General features: G+C 53.5%; 3 protein-coding genes and 1 non-coding gene across 4 annotated transcripts; 2 read left to right on the forward strand and 2 right to left on the reverse strand.

Moving 5' to 3' along the window:
• Positions 1-14: 14 nt before the first annotated feature.
• On the forward strand, positions 15-3,490 carry SWI5 (SWI5 homologous recombination repair protein). The gene is made up of 5 exons (XM_086764114.1): positions 15-496; positions 627-675; positions 1,178-1,299; positions 2,236-2,330; positions 2,770-3,490. Exons 1-5 carry the CDS (start codon positions 15-17, stop codon positions 2,832-2,834), a joined length of 813 nt encoding a protein of 270 aa, XP_086620240.1. The 3' UTR covers positions 2,835-3,490.
• Positions 3,491-5,468: 1,978 nt separating this feature from the next.
• Positions 5,469-9,899, reverse strand: TRUB2 (TruB pseudouridine synthase family member 2). The gene is made up of 8 exons (XM_086764113.1): positions 9,800-9,899; positions 9,583-9,711; positions 9,410-9,484; positions 8,850-8,911; positions 8,459-8,540; positions 7,784-7,856; positions 7,194-7,330; positions 5,469-6,377 (listed from the first exon to the last, which is right to left on the reverse strand). Exons 1-8 carry the CDS (start codon positions 9,897-9,899, stop codon positions 6,088-6,090), a joined length of 948 nt encoding a protein of 315 aa, XP_086620239.1. The 3' UTR covers positions 5,469-6,087.
• Positions 9,900-9,962: 63 nt separating this feature from the next.
• On the forward strand, positions 9,963-16,053 carry COQ4 (coenzyme Q4). The gene is made up of 6 exons (XM_086763811.1): positions 9,963-10,315; positions 10,956-11,052; positions 12,756-12,858; positions 13,206-13,335; positions 14,173-14,266; positions 14,875-16,053. Exons 1-6 carry the CDS (start codon positions 9,976-9,978, stop codon positions 15,035-15,037), a joined length of 927 nt encoding a protein of 308 aa, XP_086619937.1. The 5' UTR covers positions 9,963-9,975; the 3' UTR covers positions 15,038-16,053.
• A 1,659-nt stretch (positions 16,054-17,712) lies between these two features.
• On the reverse strand, positions 17,713-17,802 carry TRNAR-UCU (transfer RNA arginine (anticodon UCU)). The gene is given in 2 exon segments: positions 17,713-17,748; positions 17,766-17,802. It is a non-coding gene; the product is annotated as a tRNA-Arg (tRNA).
• Between the last annotated feature and the right edge of the window lie 99 nt (positions 17,803-17,901).

A 17,901-nucleotide genomic window follows, 5' to 3' on the forward strand; every position in this document is an offset into this window, starting at 1 on the left:
GCTGTGCAGGCGCGATGGCGGGCGCTGCCTCCGGCCAGGCGGGATGTGTGGGGCAGCCGGCGGCTCGGGGGTGGCAGCTTTTCCCCTACGAAAATCATAATTGCGTGAGAGACCCCGCGGGGCCCCGGAGCTGCCCCCTGAGACCCCATCCCGACCACAGGCCCAGGGTCGAGGTGGCCCTGAGGTATTTTTTGGAAGGCACTAGGCGTTATCGCCTCGGCTGCTGTAATTGGGATAATTATGCCCTGCTCCGCCTAAATGTCACCTGCAGTTTCACACAGAGAAGTTTATTCTCCCCCGCCTCACCCAGGCCGGGCCGTGTCGGGAGGGGGAAACTACCGGCCCCGGCGTGCCCCGCGGCGGCGCGACGGCACCTTCCGGCGCGCCCCCCGCCGCAGTCCGCGCCGGTCGGGCGGCAGCCGGCAGCTCTGGCCGAGGGGATTCCGCCGAGCGCGGGCCGCAGCCCGCCCCGCCGCCCGCCCGCCCCGCCGAGGAGGTAGGAACCGGTCCCCCGCTGCCCCTTCCCCTCCCTGGCTGCGCCGCGGGCCGTGCCCCCGCTGAGCCGGCCCGGCCCGGCTCCGCCGCGGCGGTGTGCGGCCCCTGACGCGGCCCCTCTGCTTTGCCAGGACCCCCGGTGGCGGCCGGCGGAGCGGGACTGCCGGCTTCAGGTCACCGGTGAGTCCCCGCCCGGGCTGGGGGGGGAGGTGGGCCCGGCTCGGGGGCGGCCTCTGCCCTCTCCCGGCGCTGGGCGGGAGGTGGAGGGGCCGGGGTCGGGGCCGGGGTCGGGCGGTGCCTCTCAGCAGCCCCTCGCACGTTTGGGGGACCCGGCCCGGCCCGGGAGGATGAAGTTGCTGAAATTGCGCATTTCTTGGGTGACAGCCGGCCCCGGGGTCTAGCACTGGGTCGTTCTGAGCTTCTCTCAAAAGCCAAAATGTTATTTTTATTCTTATTTTCACTTTATGCTGTAAACGTACAAAATGCTGTAGAGTACAATACAGAGCAGGCAGCCGTCACATAAACTGATACCTATTTTACCTGCACTTCCCCCTCTTCTTGTCCAGGAGATACTTTTCTCCTTTTTTTTCTCCTTTTTTATCCAGTGACACATAGAGTATTTTCTGATCGGTGCATCTTATCCAGGGCTGAGTTAGTGTTAAATGTCTTCTCTGCTCTACAGATCCCATCTCCAAGGTCCTGCCAACCTAATGGAGCCAGCGAAGAAGCCCTGCAGCATGAAATCGAAGAGCTCAAACGGAAAGACCTCGCTCTAGACCAGGAAATTGCACAATTGCTGTCTGAGTATGTCCTTGGCAAGCTCAGTGTTCACTGTGATGCCTCAGTTATTTTTATTTTCAAAACAAAATATGGCCCAGGAGTTCAAGCTAAAAGCTGACCTCTTATGATGCCATTTTTATTGTGGTGCTATGCAGTGTTGATTACAGTGTTGGTTTAAGTTATGGCACCTGTTAAAGACAAGAGGGAATTATTTCCAGTTTATTTGGTAAAGCAAACCAGGTTTTACTAGGAGCTTCGATAAGAAGATTTTAACTTTATGCCAGACGTTGCTGAGGTAATTATGTGTAAACTGGGAGCTAATAACTTTAGCCGTAATGATACTGCAACGTATCATGCTACTACAAGAGCTTGTTCGTGTGAGAATTAAAATTGAGAAAATTACTTGTATGGCCTGCCAAATTTAGTCCCAGATAAAACTGTTTCACTTTTTTTTTCCATCTTGATCAAGCGTTCACTTGTTTTATGTCTGAGGTGAGTGGGTAAACCTTTGTGTTCAAGAAGCAGAGGCATTTTCCAGGCAAGAGCACTCTGACACCATGAGTGCCACGTACAGGGTAGTGCAACTGTTTTGTTGTGGTTTCTTATGACGTACTGTGGCAGCTGCTTGTTAGCAACTGTTTTGAGATAAAATTGCTGCTTGATTTTTAAAGAGAGGGGATCTCTGTGGGTTATTTGTTGTGAAGGAGTGATATTTTCTATGATAATGCATAGCTCCTAGAACAGAAATGGTAGAACAAAGGCTGTTCCAAAAGGTTTTTTTGTGTTTAGGACTTGCAGCAGCCTTCCTTTAGGACTTGGTGCCTTCAGATTCTGTTTTAGATGTGCCAGGCTTGCATACCTCAAATACCCTTTGCTCTGCTTGTTCAGTAGTAGCAACACTTGCTATGCAGCCGCAATTCCCTTGTGTAATTTTTGACCTTCCTGGTTGTCTTGTTACAGAGGCTACAGCCTGGAAGAACTGGAGAAACACATCTCTCTGCTCCACGAGTATAACGATATTAAAGATGCTGGACAGATGCTGCTGGGCAAGCTGGGTAAGGAAGGGGAAAGCTGTTGAAAAACTTCTTAGTCAATGTCTTCATGTAGACAGAGAGAAGCTACTACACCATGACGGCAGAGCTTGTTTTAATTATGTTACCCAGTCGCTCGTGCAAGCACAAATCCTTCTGTCTTTATTTTCTTGGGATGTTTTTAGAATTAAACATGTGAAATAGTTGTGATTTACCAGTATTTTAGTCTGTGTTATGGATTGCCAGAATTTGATGAGTTTTATTAATTTTTGTCAGTTTTGTTCTTCATATGCTTAAAAAAGAAAAGTGTTGAGACAAGCGGGGAGCATAGCTGCAAAACCTGAGATTGGTTTCTTGGCTATGGGAGGTTCTAATGGGATAGTGAGGGGCTACTGGGAGGAAAACTTTTCTGACTGATCTGACCTCTGTTTAATGAAAGCAATGTTATTTCTTTCTTTTCTAGCTGTTATCCGTGGGGTTACTACAAAGCAGCTCTACCCTGAATATGATCTGGAGCTTAGCGACTAGTATTGAACCTGAAGACTGCCACGTCCTGCAAAAATGACTGTTACTGGGCCATTATGTTTTGGTGTCTTATCGGTTTAGAACTGACGTAAGGTGGCCTCGGAAGTAGGTATATAGAATTGCAACAGAGGATGGGTTAACAGTCTCATTTCTAAGAAGCTTGGGAACATTAAAGTTGTTGAATCTATAAGCTGTTTTCTGCTTACGGGAAGGGGATGTAGGTCTTTCGATAATTTCCTCTACTACCTGATCAACAGTATTTTAATTTTTTTTTTTTATTGGAAAGGCTGGAATTCAGGTTGATGTTAAGACTCTTCCCTGAGCCTTTGCTTCTCTACAACATCCAGGGGCTATTTGGATACTGAACGGATAGAGGAAGTGAGGGCCTGCAAATGTGCAAAGTAATAGCTGCTTTGAAAGGAAAGAAAAACCCCTCACAAGTAGAGTGGGAAGAAGGCTGAAGTTGTGGTGGTTTTGGGGTTTGGTTTTGTTTTGTTTTGTTTTACGGTAAAATCTGGATAAGTCTGGGTGTTCTGCATTTTTGTACTTAACTGCTCTGGTATCTAGAGGTTTTGTATCATTTCTGTAGTAAATGGAAAAATGTGAAGTTGTGTTGAACTGTCCACTCTGAATAAAGCAGCTATCGCATTTCTCAGTAATTCGCTTTAAGAGCCTATAGAACATTGTGTGAACCTGGGAACAAATTCTTAAACTAAATTCTGAGACAGCTATCACATCTATTATTCAAATGTTTTCTAGGTCTCTTAATGGAGCCTGTGTGGCAGCACTACCCAGTAATGGGCAGGTACAGAATTACCTTTACTCTCCCCTAAATGCAGAGTCACTGTGAAAGTGAGCGGTGTCCTAAACACGAAATTATGTTGAGAGCATGGATGTTTCAATGTCAGCTGTTAGGATTGAGGGTGACTGTACAGACTAAATTTGGCTGCTTCGGGCAGTTCTAAGTGATAAAGCGCTCTGCTGACTGCAGATCCATTGTCCCTTTTTCAATCAAGCTTGATGTCCTTCTGCCCATTTCTACTTCTAAGACCTTGCCAATAAGTTTTCCCCCCTGGTCTCCAGTCAGACCCATGCTGCAGTCTGGTCATTATTTTCAAATTTGAATCAAATGATTCTGTCTTCATAGTGCTTGGAAACCAGAAAATGTTCACAAAGGCTGCTGCTGAGAATAGAGAATTGGTTTTGAGCTCTCTGCTCTGGAGCTGGTGCAGAAACATCACTAATGAGTATCTCGTTTTGCCAGGAAAGCCCTGGGGAAGGGTCTAAAGCAGGGGGACAGATAAAGTATCTGTATTCTGTGATTCATTCAAGTGTGTCTCTGCTAATGTGCAGCTGTGCTTCTCTGCAGGGTATTTACTGTGGCCATGTAAGAAGGGACTCTCATGGGTACGGTTACAGGTATATCCTCCCCACCCTAAACCCTGTCTTCCCAAGTGTAGAAGACTCCTGTGTTCTGGGGAGGAAAAAAGTCACAAGGCAGCTACAACTGGGATATATTAACTTTGTTCTCAAAACTCAGATTGCTCTTTTCTGGTATTTTCTGCGTGGGAGAACTGGTTGAGACTGGAGCGTTCCAACCAAAATATTAGGCTGACAATGGCACACGCCACTGGAAATGTTTTTTGCAGCAGGAAGCATGTACAGAAATTTCTTCAGTTTATGTTAGGTGTAAGCCACGGGAGATGGCGTATACTCCATTACCAGAGTTACTGAGGCTTATTTAAGGACTGAGAAGTCCAGGTTTCCTTCCTCTCCTTGTAGGAGCTCTAGTATTAAAACTTGCAGCCGTAGCCGAGGAAGCGCTATGCCCAGCTCCAGAACGCACGCTTTTGCCATGACGAGTTTACATTTCAGTTAGCACAAGTCGTCCGTGGAGACGATGCCCTGACCCCAGTCCCTTGCCCACCGAGGATGGGTGCACGCAGAACCAACCAGCGGAGGTAAGAGCACGCTGCCCTTGGGGAGTCCCTGCGGCTCTGCGGCTGGCGCGGGAATGGGCCACGTGGTGGCAGCTCCACTCCGCTGCTGTTCTGGCTGCTCTGCAGAGCAGGAAAACGCGGAATAACTGAAAGATTCCAGGGTCTAAGTTAATGACTCTTGGGTGCTTCAGGACAGGACTGCGCTCTGCCACTGAGGTACTTCATCATCACCCCTCTTACTGCTCCTCTCAGTTCCTTCTTGTACCTTAATGGCTGTCATCTGGGGGATGAAATATGCTGGCCTTTGCCCAAATCCACAAGAGGAATAGAACAAGTCTCTTCTGCTGCTTTCTCTAGGTAAATCTCCAACCTTGCTAGCCAAGCGTATACCTGGAAAAATAGCGTGTCCAGTAAGTGTAACTTCAGATTTTTTAATTTAAATTTAGAAAGTGTACTTCTGCTAAGTCAGACCCAGCTATGATGAGCTAACAGGTAACAAATGGTACTGCAGAGCTCACAGAGCTTCACTGAAGGGCAGTGCATGCTGTCTGCAGGGAGCTGCTGCAGAGCAGGATACCAGAGACCCCTGAACAGCCTTGGTTCCCCAGAGGGAAAGAAAAAACCTCCAGCATGTGCTTTTTCTAATGAGTCAGTGTACTCAGGGATGAGTACTGAGCCAAGAACCAGCCTCTTCTCCTTGAGGTCACTTTCAGTTTTATTTCTTGTGTATCTTACACATTAATCCCTATTACAAGCCACTTCCTCATCACTACTCCAGATGTAACCATTTCCTTGCATAGTTTTGTGTAGGCCGTGTTTTCTCCTGCACATCGCTCTTTTAGTCTGATTTTGAGCTCTTACGTGTCTGAAAGCAGGACGAATGGAAAGAAAATACTCTGGGACAACAGAGGGAAAATAAATCCCTATAGTAGATAAGTTATGCTGCCAGTTGCAAGGAACAAACAAATCCGTGCAATCGAGAATAGAGCTCTGTAAGAGGCTGGCTGTATTTCCTGCTGCTAAACAATCTGGGGATGGGTTTTTATATCCCTTAGCAACCTAATGTTCCTGAAGTCAACAGGAATTTTGGCACAGCTAACTGCTGTTAATGAATTGTTTGCAATGCTTTAAAAAAAAAACTATACAGCTTGCCACCGAAAAAAGAAAAAGCCTCTCTGATTAAAGTCATCTCAAGGAAAGGGTGGAAGCGAACTGCAATTAACCTCTTTCCTTCTGCTGTCCGGCATGCTGTCAGCATGTAGCTGCATTATTGTGCTAGAGAGATTGCTTGTGGACGCTTCCTCCGTAGCACACACTCAGCTCTCCGCAGCATGGGCCATCTCCGCATCCGTGTTATGAAGAAGACTTTTATCCTGATGGCCTAGTGTTTTCTCTAACTCTGTTTTCACTTTAAGCTGACAGTCCCAAATTGCTTTCTGTATGCTCTGCAGGTTCCACTGCGTTCTCAGGAGGGCATCATTCAGTGTGAAAACACCGTCACGTATTCTTCGCACTTGCGTGCACACGGCAGATGATTTCAGCTCCAGACCAATCTCATGAACTACTTTTCGGAGGTATTGCTGAGTCTCATGCAAGCAATGAATTTCTAGAAGGACAGAGAGATTCCTTCAGAAGAAGCAAAGCGTTGACACAAACTCAGACCTTGTCTGTAAATCCAGACATCACTCACACTGAAATAACTGGTTTGGTAGGAGAGACTATTTAAGATGTAGCACAGGTGGATTATGATTTTCTGGAATACTGCAGGATGTCCTAGCACCTCCCAAAGTGAATGTTTTAGAAAAAAAAACACAAACATAGATACAGGAAAGTAATGTAGAAATTTAGGTATTTAAAAGGGGATAAGAAAAGGTACCTTTTTAATAAGACAAATAGTTTGTCAGGAGTAGGAGACTGGTTGCAGGAAAGCAAACCATGATTTAAAAAAAAAAACAACCAAACAAACAAAAAAACCAAAATACAAAACAAAAAACACCCACCCACAAAACCCCAGCCCCACTGACCTGCATGATACTGAAACACTGGGATAAAGAACTTTGCAGCATAGGTATTCACTATGCAAATTCTCTTACCTCAGTCTTAGATCTGGAACGGGCAGGGAAAAGCCTGTGAGCTAGGTGCACAGCTGCCTTGATTTACTACAGCAACTTCAGTACTGTGAGTGCTCCACATCTTGCCCTACCAAAAACTCTTTCTACCATACTAAAGAGTTCATCTAATGAGGAGATGCTTTTGTTACTCTGGAAACTACAAAGCGTTAAGTTTTCTGCAGAGATTACCAGTTACGTGTGATACAAAGTTCCCACTAACTCATTTTGCACTAAATCACAAGAAACTGAAGTTTACTGACTTATTTGCCATAATGCTCAGACTTTGCTGGTAGTTTTTGTACCAGTCCTACCTAGCTGGAATTCTGGAAGTGTGAACTGGAGGCATCGGATTGCTGTGATTATTGGAGGGCTTTTTTCCAAGGGGCGAATCAACCCTTTGACAGCCAGCTCGTACGCTTCTTGTGTTTTCATATCAATGTTAGAATGCCTGGAAAAAGAAAAAAAAAAGAAAAGAAGCAGAGCAGACACTTAGTACTCCTCTTCAATGGGATTCAAAGTATCTCTGCCCCAATAAAGCAGAGCTGCTATTTTTATTAGAACAGCCTAAATGTTGAGTTTTTGCACATGTTTTATATGTGTGCTGTCAGTGGTGTAGCACAGTTTGGAAGGGAGGTACTTGGTCTTATCTACAAGATATTTTTGTATGCGCTGATGTAGCAAATAGGTCCTAAAATAGCTGGAGATTTCAGGATTAAAAAAGGACACTTAACTGCACCTCTCACCAGAGTACAGAGCACTCGGAGTAACTTCTCTCTGTTCCTCTCTAGCATCCCAACCTTTAAAGACTTTGTTTACGGCAAACAGAATCATCTCATTTGTTTTAAAGACCAGCAAATGGCAGTTGGATCAGGTCAGCTGCATTTCCCCACTGGATACGTACATCAGCAGGGCCTTATGATTTGTTCCTTGAATGACAGCGAGAATCCGTTCCAGCTTCTCCCTTGTGATATGATCTGCGAATATTAAGGTAGAAACAAAGCCTCAATTATCCATCCAGAAACTGGAAAGAGACAGCAGTCTGAAATGTGCCATCAGGGTATCACTGTCCCTTTGGCAGCCAGGCACATCGAAATGGGCTGAGGAGAACCGCTGAGAGGTGGCTTTAGCAGAGCCGAGTCACTTCTGGCTGTACCACGGTGATGCACAGAGCAGCACAGCGCTGGACTACAAAGGGAAGAATCATTTCGCTTAATTGATTTCAAGATGTTGGCTCCAGTTTCCCAAATCGGGTGTTTCATTCAATGAAAGCTTCTAACTGCTATCTCTAGGTATGATTTATGGAGAGATCTGGGTCCTGCCCAGCAGCAACCACTGTGACCAGCACACACACTGGCTTTGTAAATACTGTGGTTGTATTTAGAACAGGTGGACTACAACATCAGGATTGCACGTGGGCTGCATGTAAAAATAATGACTAGCAAACACGTAAGGCATATCTTTTATCATTGTGCAATTTACCTGGTTAAATGCTTTACAGTTAGCATGCTGTTTGTATCATGTTCTGGTTCTGTTTGTTCATTTATTTTTTTTTAAACATATAAATTCAGTTTCTTACCAAAGGTTGTCTTCTCTACTAGCTTCCCTGTGTCTGAGAAGTCATCAGTGGCTTTACCAAACAACCCACCGACAGTGTAAACCTTGAAGAAGCACAAAGAGTGCAATTTATCAAATAAATACTCCAAGCAATTGAGCAGCAACATTCTGCCGTGCAGCTGCTAGGAAGCGCAGGCTATGATGATGTTGCACAAAAAGACAGCAGTGTCCTCTGCTCATGTGGACACTCAGGCAAAGGATGAGTTCTGGGCCCTGAAAAGCTCTCAGAAGCATTGGTGGTTTGAGACTCCAAGGCGGGATGACCGTCACAAGGCCATTCTGGGGCACCGGGGCAGGGATCAGGCATGAGGTTGCGCTCAGATGTTCGGAGGCCGTTCAGAGCCACCACCTACCTTGGTCAGGTGGCAGTTGTACAGATCAGTGAGTAGCTTGTTCCCGTGGCCTATGCCGAGTACTGAAACACAGAGGATGGGGAAGCCGTTATTCAGCCACATGGAAAATTACTGATGTGCATTTACACACTCACACTGCTCTTCTTCCCTGAGACAGGCCGTATCTCCTCATAAGTCATGTCAGAGCAGTGCAATTAGACCCCTAAATTACTGCCTGTCATTAAAACTACAGTAAGGCCATAACTAGGGAGCTTGGATTTCCCCAGAGCTCTCCACCTGGGTACTTCAGGGCAAATGCTCGGCAACGCCGGCCACGGTGAAGCCAATTCCAGTGGTGGAGCGGAGATAGGGGTTACACGGCAGACTGCTGATGGCATCACGGGCAGGAGCTCGGTGTCCCCCACTGCTGGGTCATTTCTTCTGTGTTTTAGGGTTTATACGCCCAGCTGGGTTGTGAGACCGGGGGGATACCGCTGTGTAACAGCACCGCTTCTTCCCCACACGGAAACCCATCACCTCGCAGCCAGCGGGACGCGGTGCTGCTCCGGGACGAGACCCACCGAAGACTCCCGAGGCCTTCGTGTCCAGCCGGTGTCCCGCTCCGATCTTCAGCTTCCTGAACCGCGGGCCTCGGACTGCAACGGCAGACAGCGTCGGGGGCCGGTCCGCCCATCACCCCGGGGGTCCCACGGCCACCCCCCACCCCGGCCCCAGCCCCCGCGGCGGCCCTTACCGAGGCGGTGGTCGGCCAGCATCGGCACCCTCGTGGCCACCAGCCCGGTGACCCCGCTGCCGTCCTCGGCCGGGACCGGCAGGAAGCGGACGTGCTGCCGCGGAGCGGGCCCCGGGGCCGCGTTCAGCTCTGCGGGAGAAGCGGGGGGCGGTCAGCGGCGGCCCGGTAGCCCCCCGGGCGGGGGGGGGGGGATTCCCGCCGCCGCCAGCCCCCTCACCGCGCAGCAGCCGCATCTCCACGGTGTCACGGACGAGGCTCCACACCACCCCCGCCGGTTTGTACACGGCGAACAGCCCGCCCGGCACCGCCGCCGCCATTCCGCGCCGCCCGCCCCGCCCCGCCGGGCTCTTCCGGGGCAGGAGGCGGTGTTGGGGCGGGAAGGGGGGGCACACGATGCTGCTGCTGCTGCGGCGGGCGGGGATCCCGCTGCTGCGGGCGGGTCCCGGCTCCCCCGCCGAGTGCCTGTGTCCCCCCGCCAAGGGCGTGCGGGCCCGGCCCGCCCCGTTCCCGTGCCCGCCGGGCCGGTTCCTCACCCCGCTGCTCCCCGCAGGCAGAGCCCGGCTGAGCCACACCGAGCCGCCGGCCCGCCGCGGGGAGGAGGAGGAGGAGGAGGAGGAGGAGGAGGAAGGATGCTACCAGATTTACCCCGGGCACATCCGCACCACCCCGCTGCAGAAGGTGCTGCTGGCCGCCGGCTCGGCGGTCATGGCTCTCCGTGACCCCTACAGACACGGTAAGCCGAGCTCGGCCCTCCAGCCTCGTTGACATCCGGTGAATCCTGCCCCGTGTCTCCTGGCAGGCTCTCAGGGGACCATATTTCTCCCCACGTTGGGTGAGACATTCAATAATGGGGCAAATGCAGGGCTGAGCCCTGGCCCGGGGCAGGAGGCTGTGGAAGAGGGGGTTGAGGAGCCCCAAACACCCCCTGGTGATCTCCTCCTCACCCCCTGTGATGCCATCTGGCCCCATCTCACTCCTCCTTGGTCCTCCAGCCCCCATGCCTGCTCCTGTCGATGAAACATGGTTGCCCGGAGAGGTGGCAGATCTCTGGAAACATTCAAGGTCAGGTTAGATGCAACCTGATCTGGTTGGGGATGTCCCTGCTCCTTGCAGGGGGGTTGGACTGGATGGGCTTTAAAGGTCCCTTCCCACCCAAACCATTCTATGATTCTCCATCCTTCCCTGTGGGTGACACCAGGCCAGAGCAGCCCCAAGGCTGAAGATCCGTGGTTTGTCGGGTCCCCACTTTGCCACAGGCTTCCTGCCCACTCCCTGGCCAAGGGATTCGTTGCCTCATTTCCTCACTTCCCCACCGAGGACAGCTGGGTATTGCAAAAAACCACTCTTGGGTCGCTCTCTGGTCTCTCTTTCAGACATGGTGGCAGTCCTCGGGGAGACCACGGGCTGCCTTGCCCTGCCCAACCTGCGGGACAAGATGAAGCACCACCCTGAAGGTTACCGCGTCCTCCAGTGCGTCCCTCCGCATCCCTCCCTCCCTCATCGCGTGGTTCGAGGTGGGGAGGGAGACACAAGGCCGAGGATGTTCCCTGGGCCCTGTGGAGAGCCCTGCGCTCCCCGGCTTGAAAGCAGCACAAGCATCTTGTTAGCTCTAGCACTCCAGGTTGTTTATTTTAATTTGTTTTTAATGATCACAAGAGCCCCATGGCAAGTCTCAGGGCAAGAGCGCAGCAGCTGCTGGACCTAGCCCTATTTCAAGCGCTGCTGTCTGTCTGTTCTGCTTCGCTGCTGGAACTGGCAGCTGCCAACATGAGGAGATGCAGCAGCAGGCACAGGGGAGAAATCCATGCCCGTGATGAGTTTTCATTGCTGCTCAGCGTGCTCAGCTCACCACGGGCATGGATTTCTCCCATGTGCCTGCTGCTGCATCTCCTTACATTGGAAACTTCGTCTCCGCTGCTCTGCCTGCTCCTTAGACCGCTCCGTATTTTCTTTTCCAGCACCCGCAGCATCTCCCCAAGCTGTGAGATGAGGCCACTTTTCTCATTTTCCTTGTTTAGACTTGATCACCTTTGCTTCCGTGTCTGCAGGGACTTGTCAAGTGCAGCAAGACTGAGGACCAGAAGGGACTTCATGAGTCTCTTATTAACCAAGATCTTACCATTTATTTCCTGCCTTTTCCCTGCTTCTTGTCACGCCTGCCGCTTGTGTATTTTTTGGGTTGTACCACGTAGGGGCTGGGGAAAAGCTGCCTTTTGCTGTGTGTTTGTGTAGAGCAGCCTGATCCTGGCTCCGGATGCTGACCTGGCAAAGCACGCAGAGCACCAGGATGGGGCTGAGAGGCAGAAGAACTGCCCAGGGAGAGGGGACAGCAAAGGCACCGAGGGCTGGGGACAGACATCCCCACCTGCTCCTTGCCCCGTGGTATCGCAGGGATTTCCAGTCGTCCGATTTGTGCACGCGTGTCTTCTTTTTAATCCCCCAAGCTGCTGAGATCCCTTTGACACAAAATACACAAGGAAGCGGCTGCAGCCAGGGTAGAGCTGGTGCGAGTCCTGCTTTTCTCCCTGGCACCTCTGCTCTAGGAGCTGAGCAGCTCCTGGACCCACTGCAGGGCTTTTATCGCGGGAAGAATTTATCCTGTGCGTGGAAATAAAGGAGCTTTTGTTTAGTTCCAGGGCTGTGGGGCACCCGTTTGCCAACAACCTGGAGAGGAGATGTTGCTGTGCGTGGTTGCCACGTGGCTGGTGGTGAAAGCCTGAGCAGGAGAGAAGTTAAACCTGCATTTAGAACAAATTCCCTCCCCTTTTTAGGGTGGTTCCTTGGAAGCTCTGGCTGCTTTGCAGGGATGCTAAAGCGCTCTGCATCCCCAGGGTCGGCTGTTGCTGGGGGCTGGGCCTGGCTGCCAGCCCACATGGCAGCATTTTGTTTTGGAGGACACTGGTGCTCTTCCAACCAGATTTGCTACAGGGGTGCAGCATGAGAGCTCTTTTATTTCTGAGGCTTCCGGTAGATCCTTTAAGCAATTTGTGTCCCAGCCTCAGCAACAGGAATAAGGACCGTGCTATCCCTGCAGCGAGCAGGCAGGATCCATGCAAGGAAAATGCCTGAGAAGGGCAGAGACAGGGGACGGGGGTTTCCAGGGGCTCCTTTTCTCCAGAACCCCCTGCTGTCAGTTTTACTGGGAGACTCACTGACCTGTGTTTCGCTTTCAGGGAGCGGCCTCGCATCCGGCTCTCCACCCTGGACATGGGCAGGCTGCGGGGGCTGCCGGACGGCACGTTGGGCCGAGAGTACGTCCGGTTCTTGGAGGACAACGTGAGTGTGGGGTTTCACAGGGTGCAAATAGCTGTAGTTGATCCCTGTGTTGGGAACACGAATTCGCTTTAGAGGGAGATTGGAGCCATGGAGGAACCTGTGGGGAACTCTCTGGGCATGAGAGGGAGTCGGGGAAATGGGATGAGATGCTGGGTGTTGGGCGATGCTGGATTTGTCACCAGTGCTGCACAGCCCTTGGTTTTCGTCTATGTAAATGACACCGACCCCTATCACTGGGGGCTGGGAGATGTGCTGGTGGAGGGGAGCACGTATTGCTGTGCATCGCAGAACGAGACCAGAAACCTGAGGTTTGGAAGGGGCTGAACTGGACCTCTTTGGATTTGCAGAAGGTTTCTCCGGATACCCGGATGCCGCCCAAGTTTGTTGATGACGAAGAGCTGGCGTACGTGATCCAGCGGTACCGGGAAGTCCATGACCTGATGCACACCCTCCTGGGCATGCCAACCAACATGCTCGGTGAGCAGCAGCGGGCTCAGGGGGCTGCGCTGCCAAACCCCACTTGGGACAAATATCCCAGGAATGGAGCAGGCTGGGCCGGTCAGACTCCCTAGTCCTCATCCCAGGGAGGTGTGCGGCGAGGTTTGCGTCGTCACTGTCCTGCATCGCTGGCTCTGTGGTGACCGAGAGCCTGTGGGATGTCACCTTTCCCCTGCTGGGAGATGCTCTGCCTGAGCCCTGGGTGCAAAAAGCCACTGGGCGAGTGGGTGTTTGCTGTCTGGCAGGCGGGTGGCACCGAGGGAGGGATGTTTCGCAAGCTCTGAGCAAAGGCAGAAGCGGGGGATCCCTGGTTGCTCCTTATCTGCGCATCGCCGTGTCCTTTGCCCTCGTTTTGTGTCTGACTCAATAGTGAGTCACAAGTCGAGCCTTGCTGGTGAGCCCACGGGAACCGGCACGTCAAGTCTCCTACGCAGGCCTTGGCTGAGCCGTGGGGGCGTTTGTGAAAGCTCTGTCCCATGCTGAGAGACGGGGAGAACCACGCAGGGGACCAGGCTTTGGCAGCTGCATTGCTAGAGATCTGCGGGGAGCCGGCCTGCCCGGCGGTGTTTCCCAAGCTCCCGGAGCCGGGGGGACCCGGGCCATCCCTCTTGGGTGGGTGGTGCATGACGAGGCTCGTCCTAGCAATGGGATGAGGCCACGGCTGGACTTGGGAAGCATTCCCACGTCCTGCCGTGGAGGCGGGAAGGACGGGTGCGTAGCCGTCCTCGGGAAGGGGCAGACCATGCAGCCCGCACGGCCCTGCCCGCCCTCGACCCGGGCGCCCTGCCCGCTCACGGCCTGCCTGCTCCCTCCCAGGCGAGGTCGTGGTGAAGTGGTTCGAAGCCGTCCAGACGGGGCTGCCCATGTGTGTCCTGGGAGCAGTGTTCGGCCCCATCCGTCTCAGCGCACGGTAGGCACCGGCCGATGAGGAGGGAGTCTCTGCCCTGGGGACAAGCCAGCCTGGGTGATGCTTTCCGGTGTCCTCTGGGGACGAAGAGGGGACACTGCTAATTTACAGGGTGGAGCAAGATGAGGATCCCTCGTGTGAACCATCTGCTCTGCTCCCATGGCCCCGGGAAGTGGTCACGGTGGGAGGCACAGCTTTGCTTGGTCACTGAAGCAAAACCTAATGCTTCATCTGCTTCCAGCACCGAATCTCCTGTGCCAGGCAGGAGCAGCGATGCCCAGGCCTGCCTGCCCTTGGCTGGGCACATGCTGAGGGCCAGCAGGACCCTCGCCATGCTGAGGGCCGTTCCCTGCCCCAGCACATCTGTTTTCGTGGCCCAGCACAGTTTGGAAATCAAAGAATTTCCGTTCTGGTCTTGGGTTTGCTGCTGACTGTAGCCTTCCTGGCACATTGACCTCTTCTGTGCCTCAGTTTCCCCTGTGAGATAAGCAGGAGGGATGCTAGAAGGGTGGAGGGACACGTGAGTTTGGCATCTACCTGCAATGAGGACTTGGAAATCAAAAACAAAACATGGAAATGAAAACTGTCACTGCCTGTGTCTTTTGTTCCAGAAAGCTGCAGGTCCTGGCCACCGAGCTGATTCCCTGGGCGATTCGGAGCGGGCGCAACGCCAGCTTTATCCTGAACATCTACTACGAGCAGCGCTGGGAGCAGCCAGTGGAGTCCCTGCGAGAGGAGATCGGCATCTTCCCTCCCCCAGCTGTTCGAGTGTGAGAGGTCAAATACGGGAGGGGACAGGGGATCCCCGCTGGCAGACAGCAGCCGTCCCCTACCGCGCTCCGTCTCCTCCTGCCCGGGAGCGCGGCGTGGCTCTGCTACCAGCCGCCACGGACCCGGGGGCTGAGTTTTCTCCTGCCAAGAGCTGGCACCTTCCTGTGGGTAGAGGCCAAGTGGCACCAAATTGTGCTGTGACAAAACTTGACCCTTTTTGCTGTTTGTGATTCAGCGGAGGGGTGGCGAGTCCCGCCATGCCTCTGCCAGCTGGGTCTGGCTGCTGGCTCCAGTACTGATGCTCCGAAATCTTGGGTTGTGGAGGGAGCAGAGCTGGTTTACGACACACTGCAGCAAACCGCCGCCTTGGCCTTCTGCAGCTCTGGGGCTGTGTAGGTAAATCCCTCCGCCCACCCTCCCCGGGAAGATAGAGGTTTAAAGTCTTGGGGACGCGCTGGACTGGAGCTAAACCAGTGATTTACAGAGCAGCCCAGGGGCAGGTTTGGTGTGTGCAACAGTGAAATCCCATCTTGTACTGGTGCCTAACTGGTCTCCTGATGGGTCGTATAGGATGTGCCTCACGCCTTGGAGACCAGGCGGTGCACGATTGCGTGCCCACGGGAGTACGCAGGGAAATACCTCTGGATATTATCCCGGATGGATTGGCTGTACGAGAGCCGATCCCAGGCCGCCGTGTCTCCCTGTAGTCTCTCCCCACCAAAACTGCTGAAATCCGTGAGATTGCGCTGGGTTTTCAATAGGAATCCTCCCCGCCTTGGGCAACAAAGTGATGCAATTGGGAATAAGTGGCTGAATCCTGGGAGCGCAGAAAGGGCGGCCGCTCGCGCTGCGCCTGGGAGCTGATTGCTGTCTGGGTTAATTAAACCGGGCTCCAGCCTGCCCATGGCTGGAGAGCAGAGGTGTCGGATGTGAGGGCAGAGAGCTGCGGGGCCGGGCGCTCTTTGTACGTGTGGGCTTGCTGTTGAAATCTGTTCTTGCTTAATAAAATCCACAGTGGAGCTTGTGGCGTCTCCTTCTGCCCCATCTCCCCTCCCAAGGGGGAGATCTGACGTGAAACCTCACCCCTTTTTGGCTCCAGTGGGGTCTGCGGTGGCAGGTGATGGCGGGGCACACCTGTGACCGCGCACCCCCGGGGACCAGGACACAAAATGGGCTGTGGAGCTGCATCTTTCCAGCTGGGATTTGGGGGTGCTGGGCTGTTGAGCGGCTCCTTGCAGTGGTCGTTGGAAAAAGGCCCGGACAGGGGAAGATCAGGGTGCGGAACAGGAGGGGGGCAAGGCTGGGGGGCTTCCTAAAGTGATCCTGGTTCCTGGGGGATGGAGGGGATGCTCGAACTGGGGTCCTTTAGTGGTCCTGGGAGGGGTTGTGCAGCCAGGGGACATGGCATTGCCCTGCTGTGAGCTTCACCGGCGCCATCCCAGTCTCCTGCGGGATGCTGGAGCGGACAGGCAGGAGCAGGGGCTGACAGTGCGAGTGGGGATTGCAGTTGGTGCATCCCAGGAGGCTGAGCAGGGGCAAAACTCTTGGGGTTTGGTAAGAGCGGGCACCGGGACAGAGAAACTGGCTTGCTTCCTGCACTTCCCCCAACTCCCAGTTTCCAACTTCTCTCTCCACTCCCTCCCACCGGCCAGACTTCGGGTTTCTCTCCAAAACCGGGTGCGTGCCTCCCCTTGGCGTCCAGAGTTATTTCAAGCAGATGATGAAGGATATCATATAAATACATCCTTCAGCTGCCGGTAACACACAGAGTGGGGGCTGTCCTATTGCACTGGTTGAGATGAAAGAAGCATTTGGCCCTAAAATGACCCAGAAACATGCTTTTCTACATCTGAAACGTGTCAGAGCTTTGGGGTGGTTAAACCGAAGGGCAGCAAAGATTCGTCGCTTCCAGAAGCCACAAGCAGCAGTCGAGGAACCACGGGAAATGATGGTTGTGAGCGAGGGCTTTGCGGTGCTCTGGGTTTTTCGGCGCAGCCGTGCAGCGCTCGGGCCGGCGGCGGCGGTTGTGCCGCCTTCGCGCAGCCGCGTGTTGCTTGGCGGGCGGGTGCCAGCGCTAGAGAAATGGCATGTAATGTGATTTTAAACTGCATCTGCTCAGCCGGATCACTTAACGGCCACCGCGGCTCCCGTTCGCTTGTTGAGTCTGCGAGAGGAAAGGCAGCGGTGGCAGAGGCAAGGGGGAGCGGGACTGATTTTGGCATGTCAGACAAGAGTCAAGCGAAAATGCGGGGTTTTGGGGATGTTTTTGCTGTGGACAAGCGGCAGCTCCACCAAGGCCGCTGGCCGTGGCCTGTGCCCGTGCTGCTGGGGCCGTTTTGGGGATGCGATAACAATAAGTGCTGGAGGAGGGGATGCTGCTGCCGCCGAGCTGCGCACAGACCCGCTGGGAGCGATACACGTTCCTAGGGATGGATGCACGTTTATTAAGCCCCCTGAGGGGCCGTGTTCCGGACCTCCGCTCCCCGCGTGGATCTCTCCCCTCGTCCCCGGGCCCCACCCCAAAAACCTGACTGCACCCCACGCCGCGTGGCAGCGTTCCCCACAGACTCCCGAGCTCCTGCGCGGCGGCAGCGGCCGGGGGGGGTGGGCGGTTGCCCCCGGCCCGTTGCGGTCGCGGAAGCCCCCGAGAGGGATCGCCGCGCTCCGGTGGCAAAATGCGACTCTGGTGGGACTCGAACCCACAACCTTTGAATGACTCCCGTCACCGCGCTAGAAGTCCAATGCGCTATCCATTGCGCCACAGAGCCCTCATTCTGCCGCGCCGCCCTCACCGCCTCTTCCCGCCGCGCCGCCCCGCGCCCCGCCCCGCCCCGCGCCCCGCCGCTGCCCGGGACTGCACCCGCCGC

This window comes from Chlamydotis macqueenii, chromosome 20, assembly GCF_036417535.1.
Source record: "Chlamydotis macqueenii isolate bChlMac1 chromosome 20, bChlMac1.mat, whole genome shotgun sequence".
Lineage (NCBI taxonomy): Eukaryota > Metazoa > Chordata > Aves > Otidiformes > Otididae > Chlamydotis > Chlamydotis macqueenii.

Excerpts from the sequence above, each read along its gene's own strand:
- SWI5 (XM_086764114.1), top strand. The coding sequence starts at position 15 with ATGGCGGGCGCTGCCTCCGGCCAGGCGGGATGTGTGGGGCAGCCGGCG. Across the intron at positions 676-1,177 it reads CTGCCGGCTTCAGGTCACCG|ATCCCATCTCCAAGGTCCTG; the intron begins GTGAGTCCCCGC and ends TCTGCTCTACAG. Across the intron at positions 1,300-2,235 it reads ATTGCACAATTGCTGTCTGA|AGGCTACAGCCTGGAAGAAC; the intron begins GTATGTCCTTGG and ends GTCTTGTTACAG.
- TRUB2 (XM_086764113.1), bottom strand. The coding sequence starts at position 9,899 with ATGGCGGCGGCGGTGCCGGGCGGGCTGTTCGCCGTGTACAAACCGGCG. Across the intron at positions 9,712-9,799 it reads GGAGATGCGGCTGCTGCGCG|AGCTGAACGCGGCCCCGGGG; the intron begins GTGAGGGGGCTG and ends CTTCTCCCGCAG. Across the intron at positions 8,541-8,849 it reads ACAACTGCCACCTGACCAAG|GTTTACACTGTCGGTGGGTT; the intron begins GTAGGTGGTGGC and ends TGCTTCTTCAAG.
- COQ4 (XM_086763811.1), top strand. The coding sequence starts at position 9,976 with ATGCTGCTGCTGCTGCGGCGGGCGGGGATCCCGCTGCTGCGGGCGGGT. Across the intron at positions 10,316-10,955 it reads CCGTGACCCCTACAGACACG|ACATGGTGGCAGTCCTCGGG; the intron begins GTAAGCCGAGCT and ends TCTCTCTTTCAG. Across the intron at positions 14,267-14,874 it reads CCCATCCGTCTCAGCGCACG|AAAGCTGCAGGTCCTGGCCA; the intron begins GTAGGCACCGGC and ends CTTTTGTTCCAG.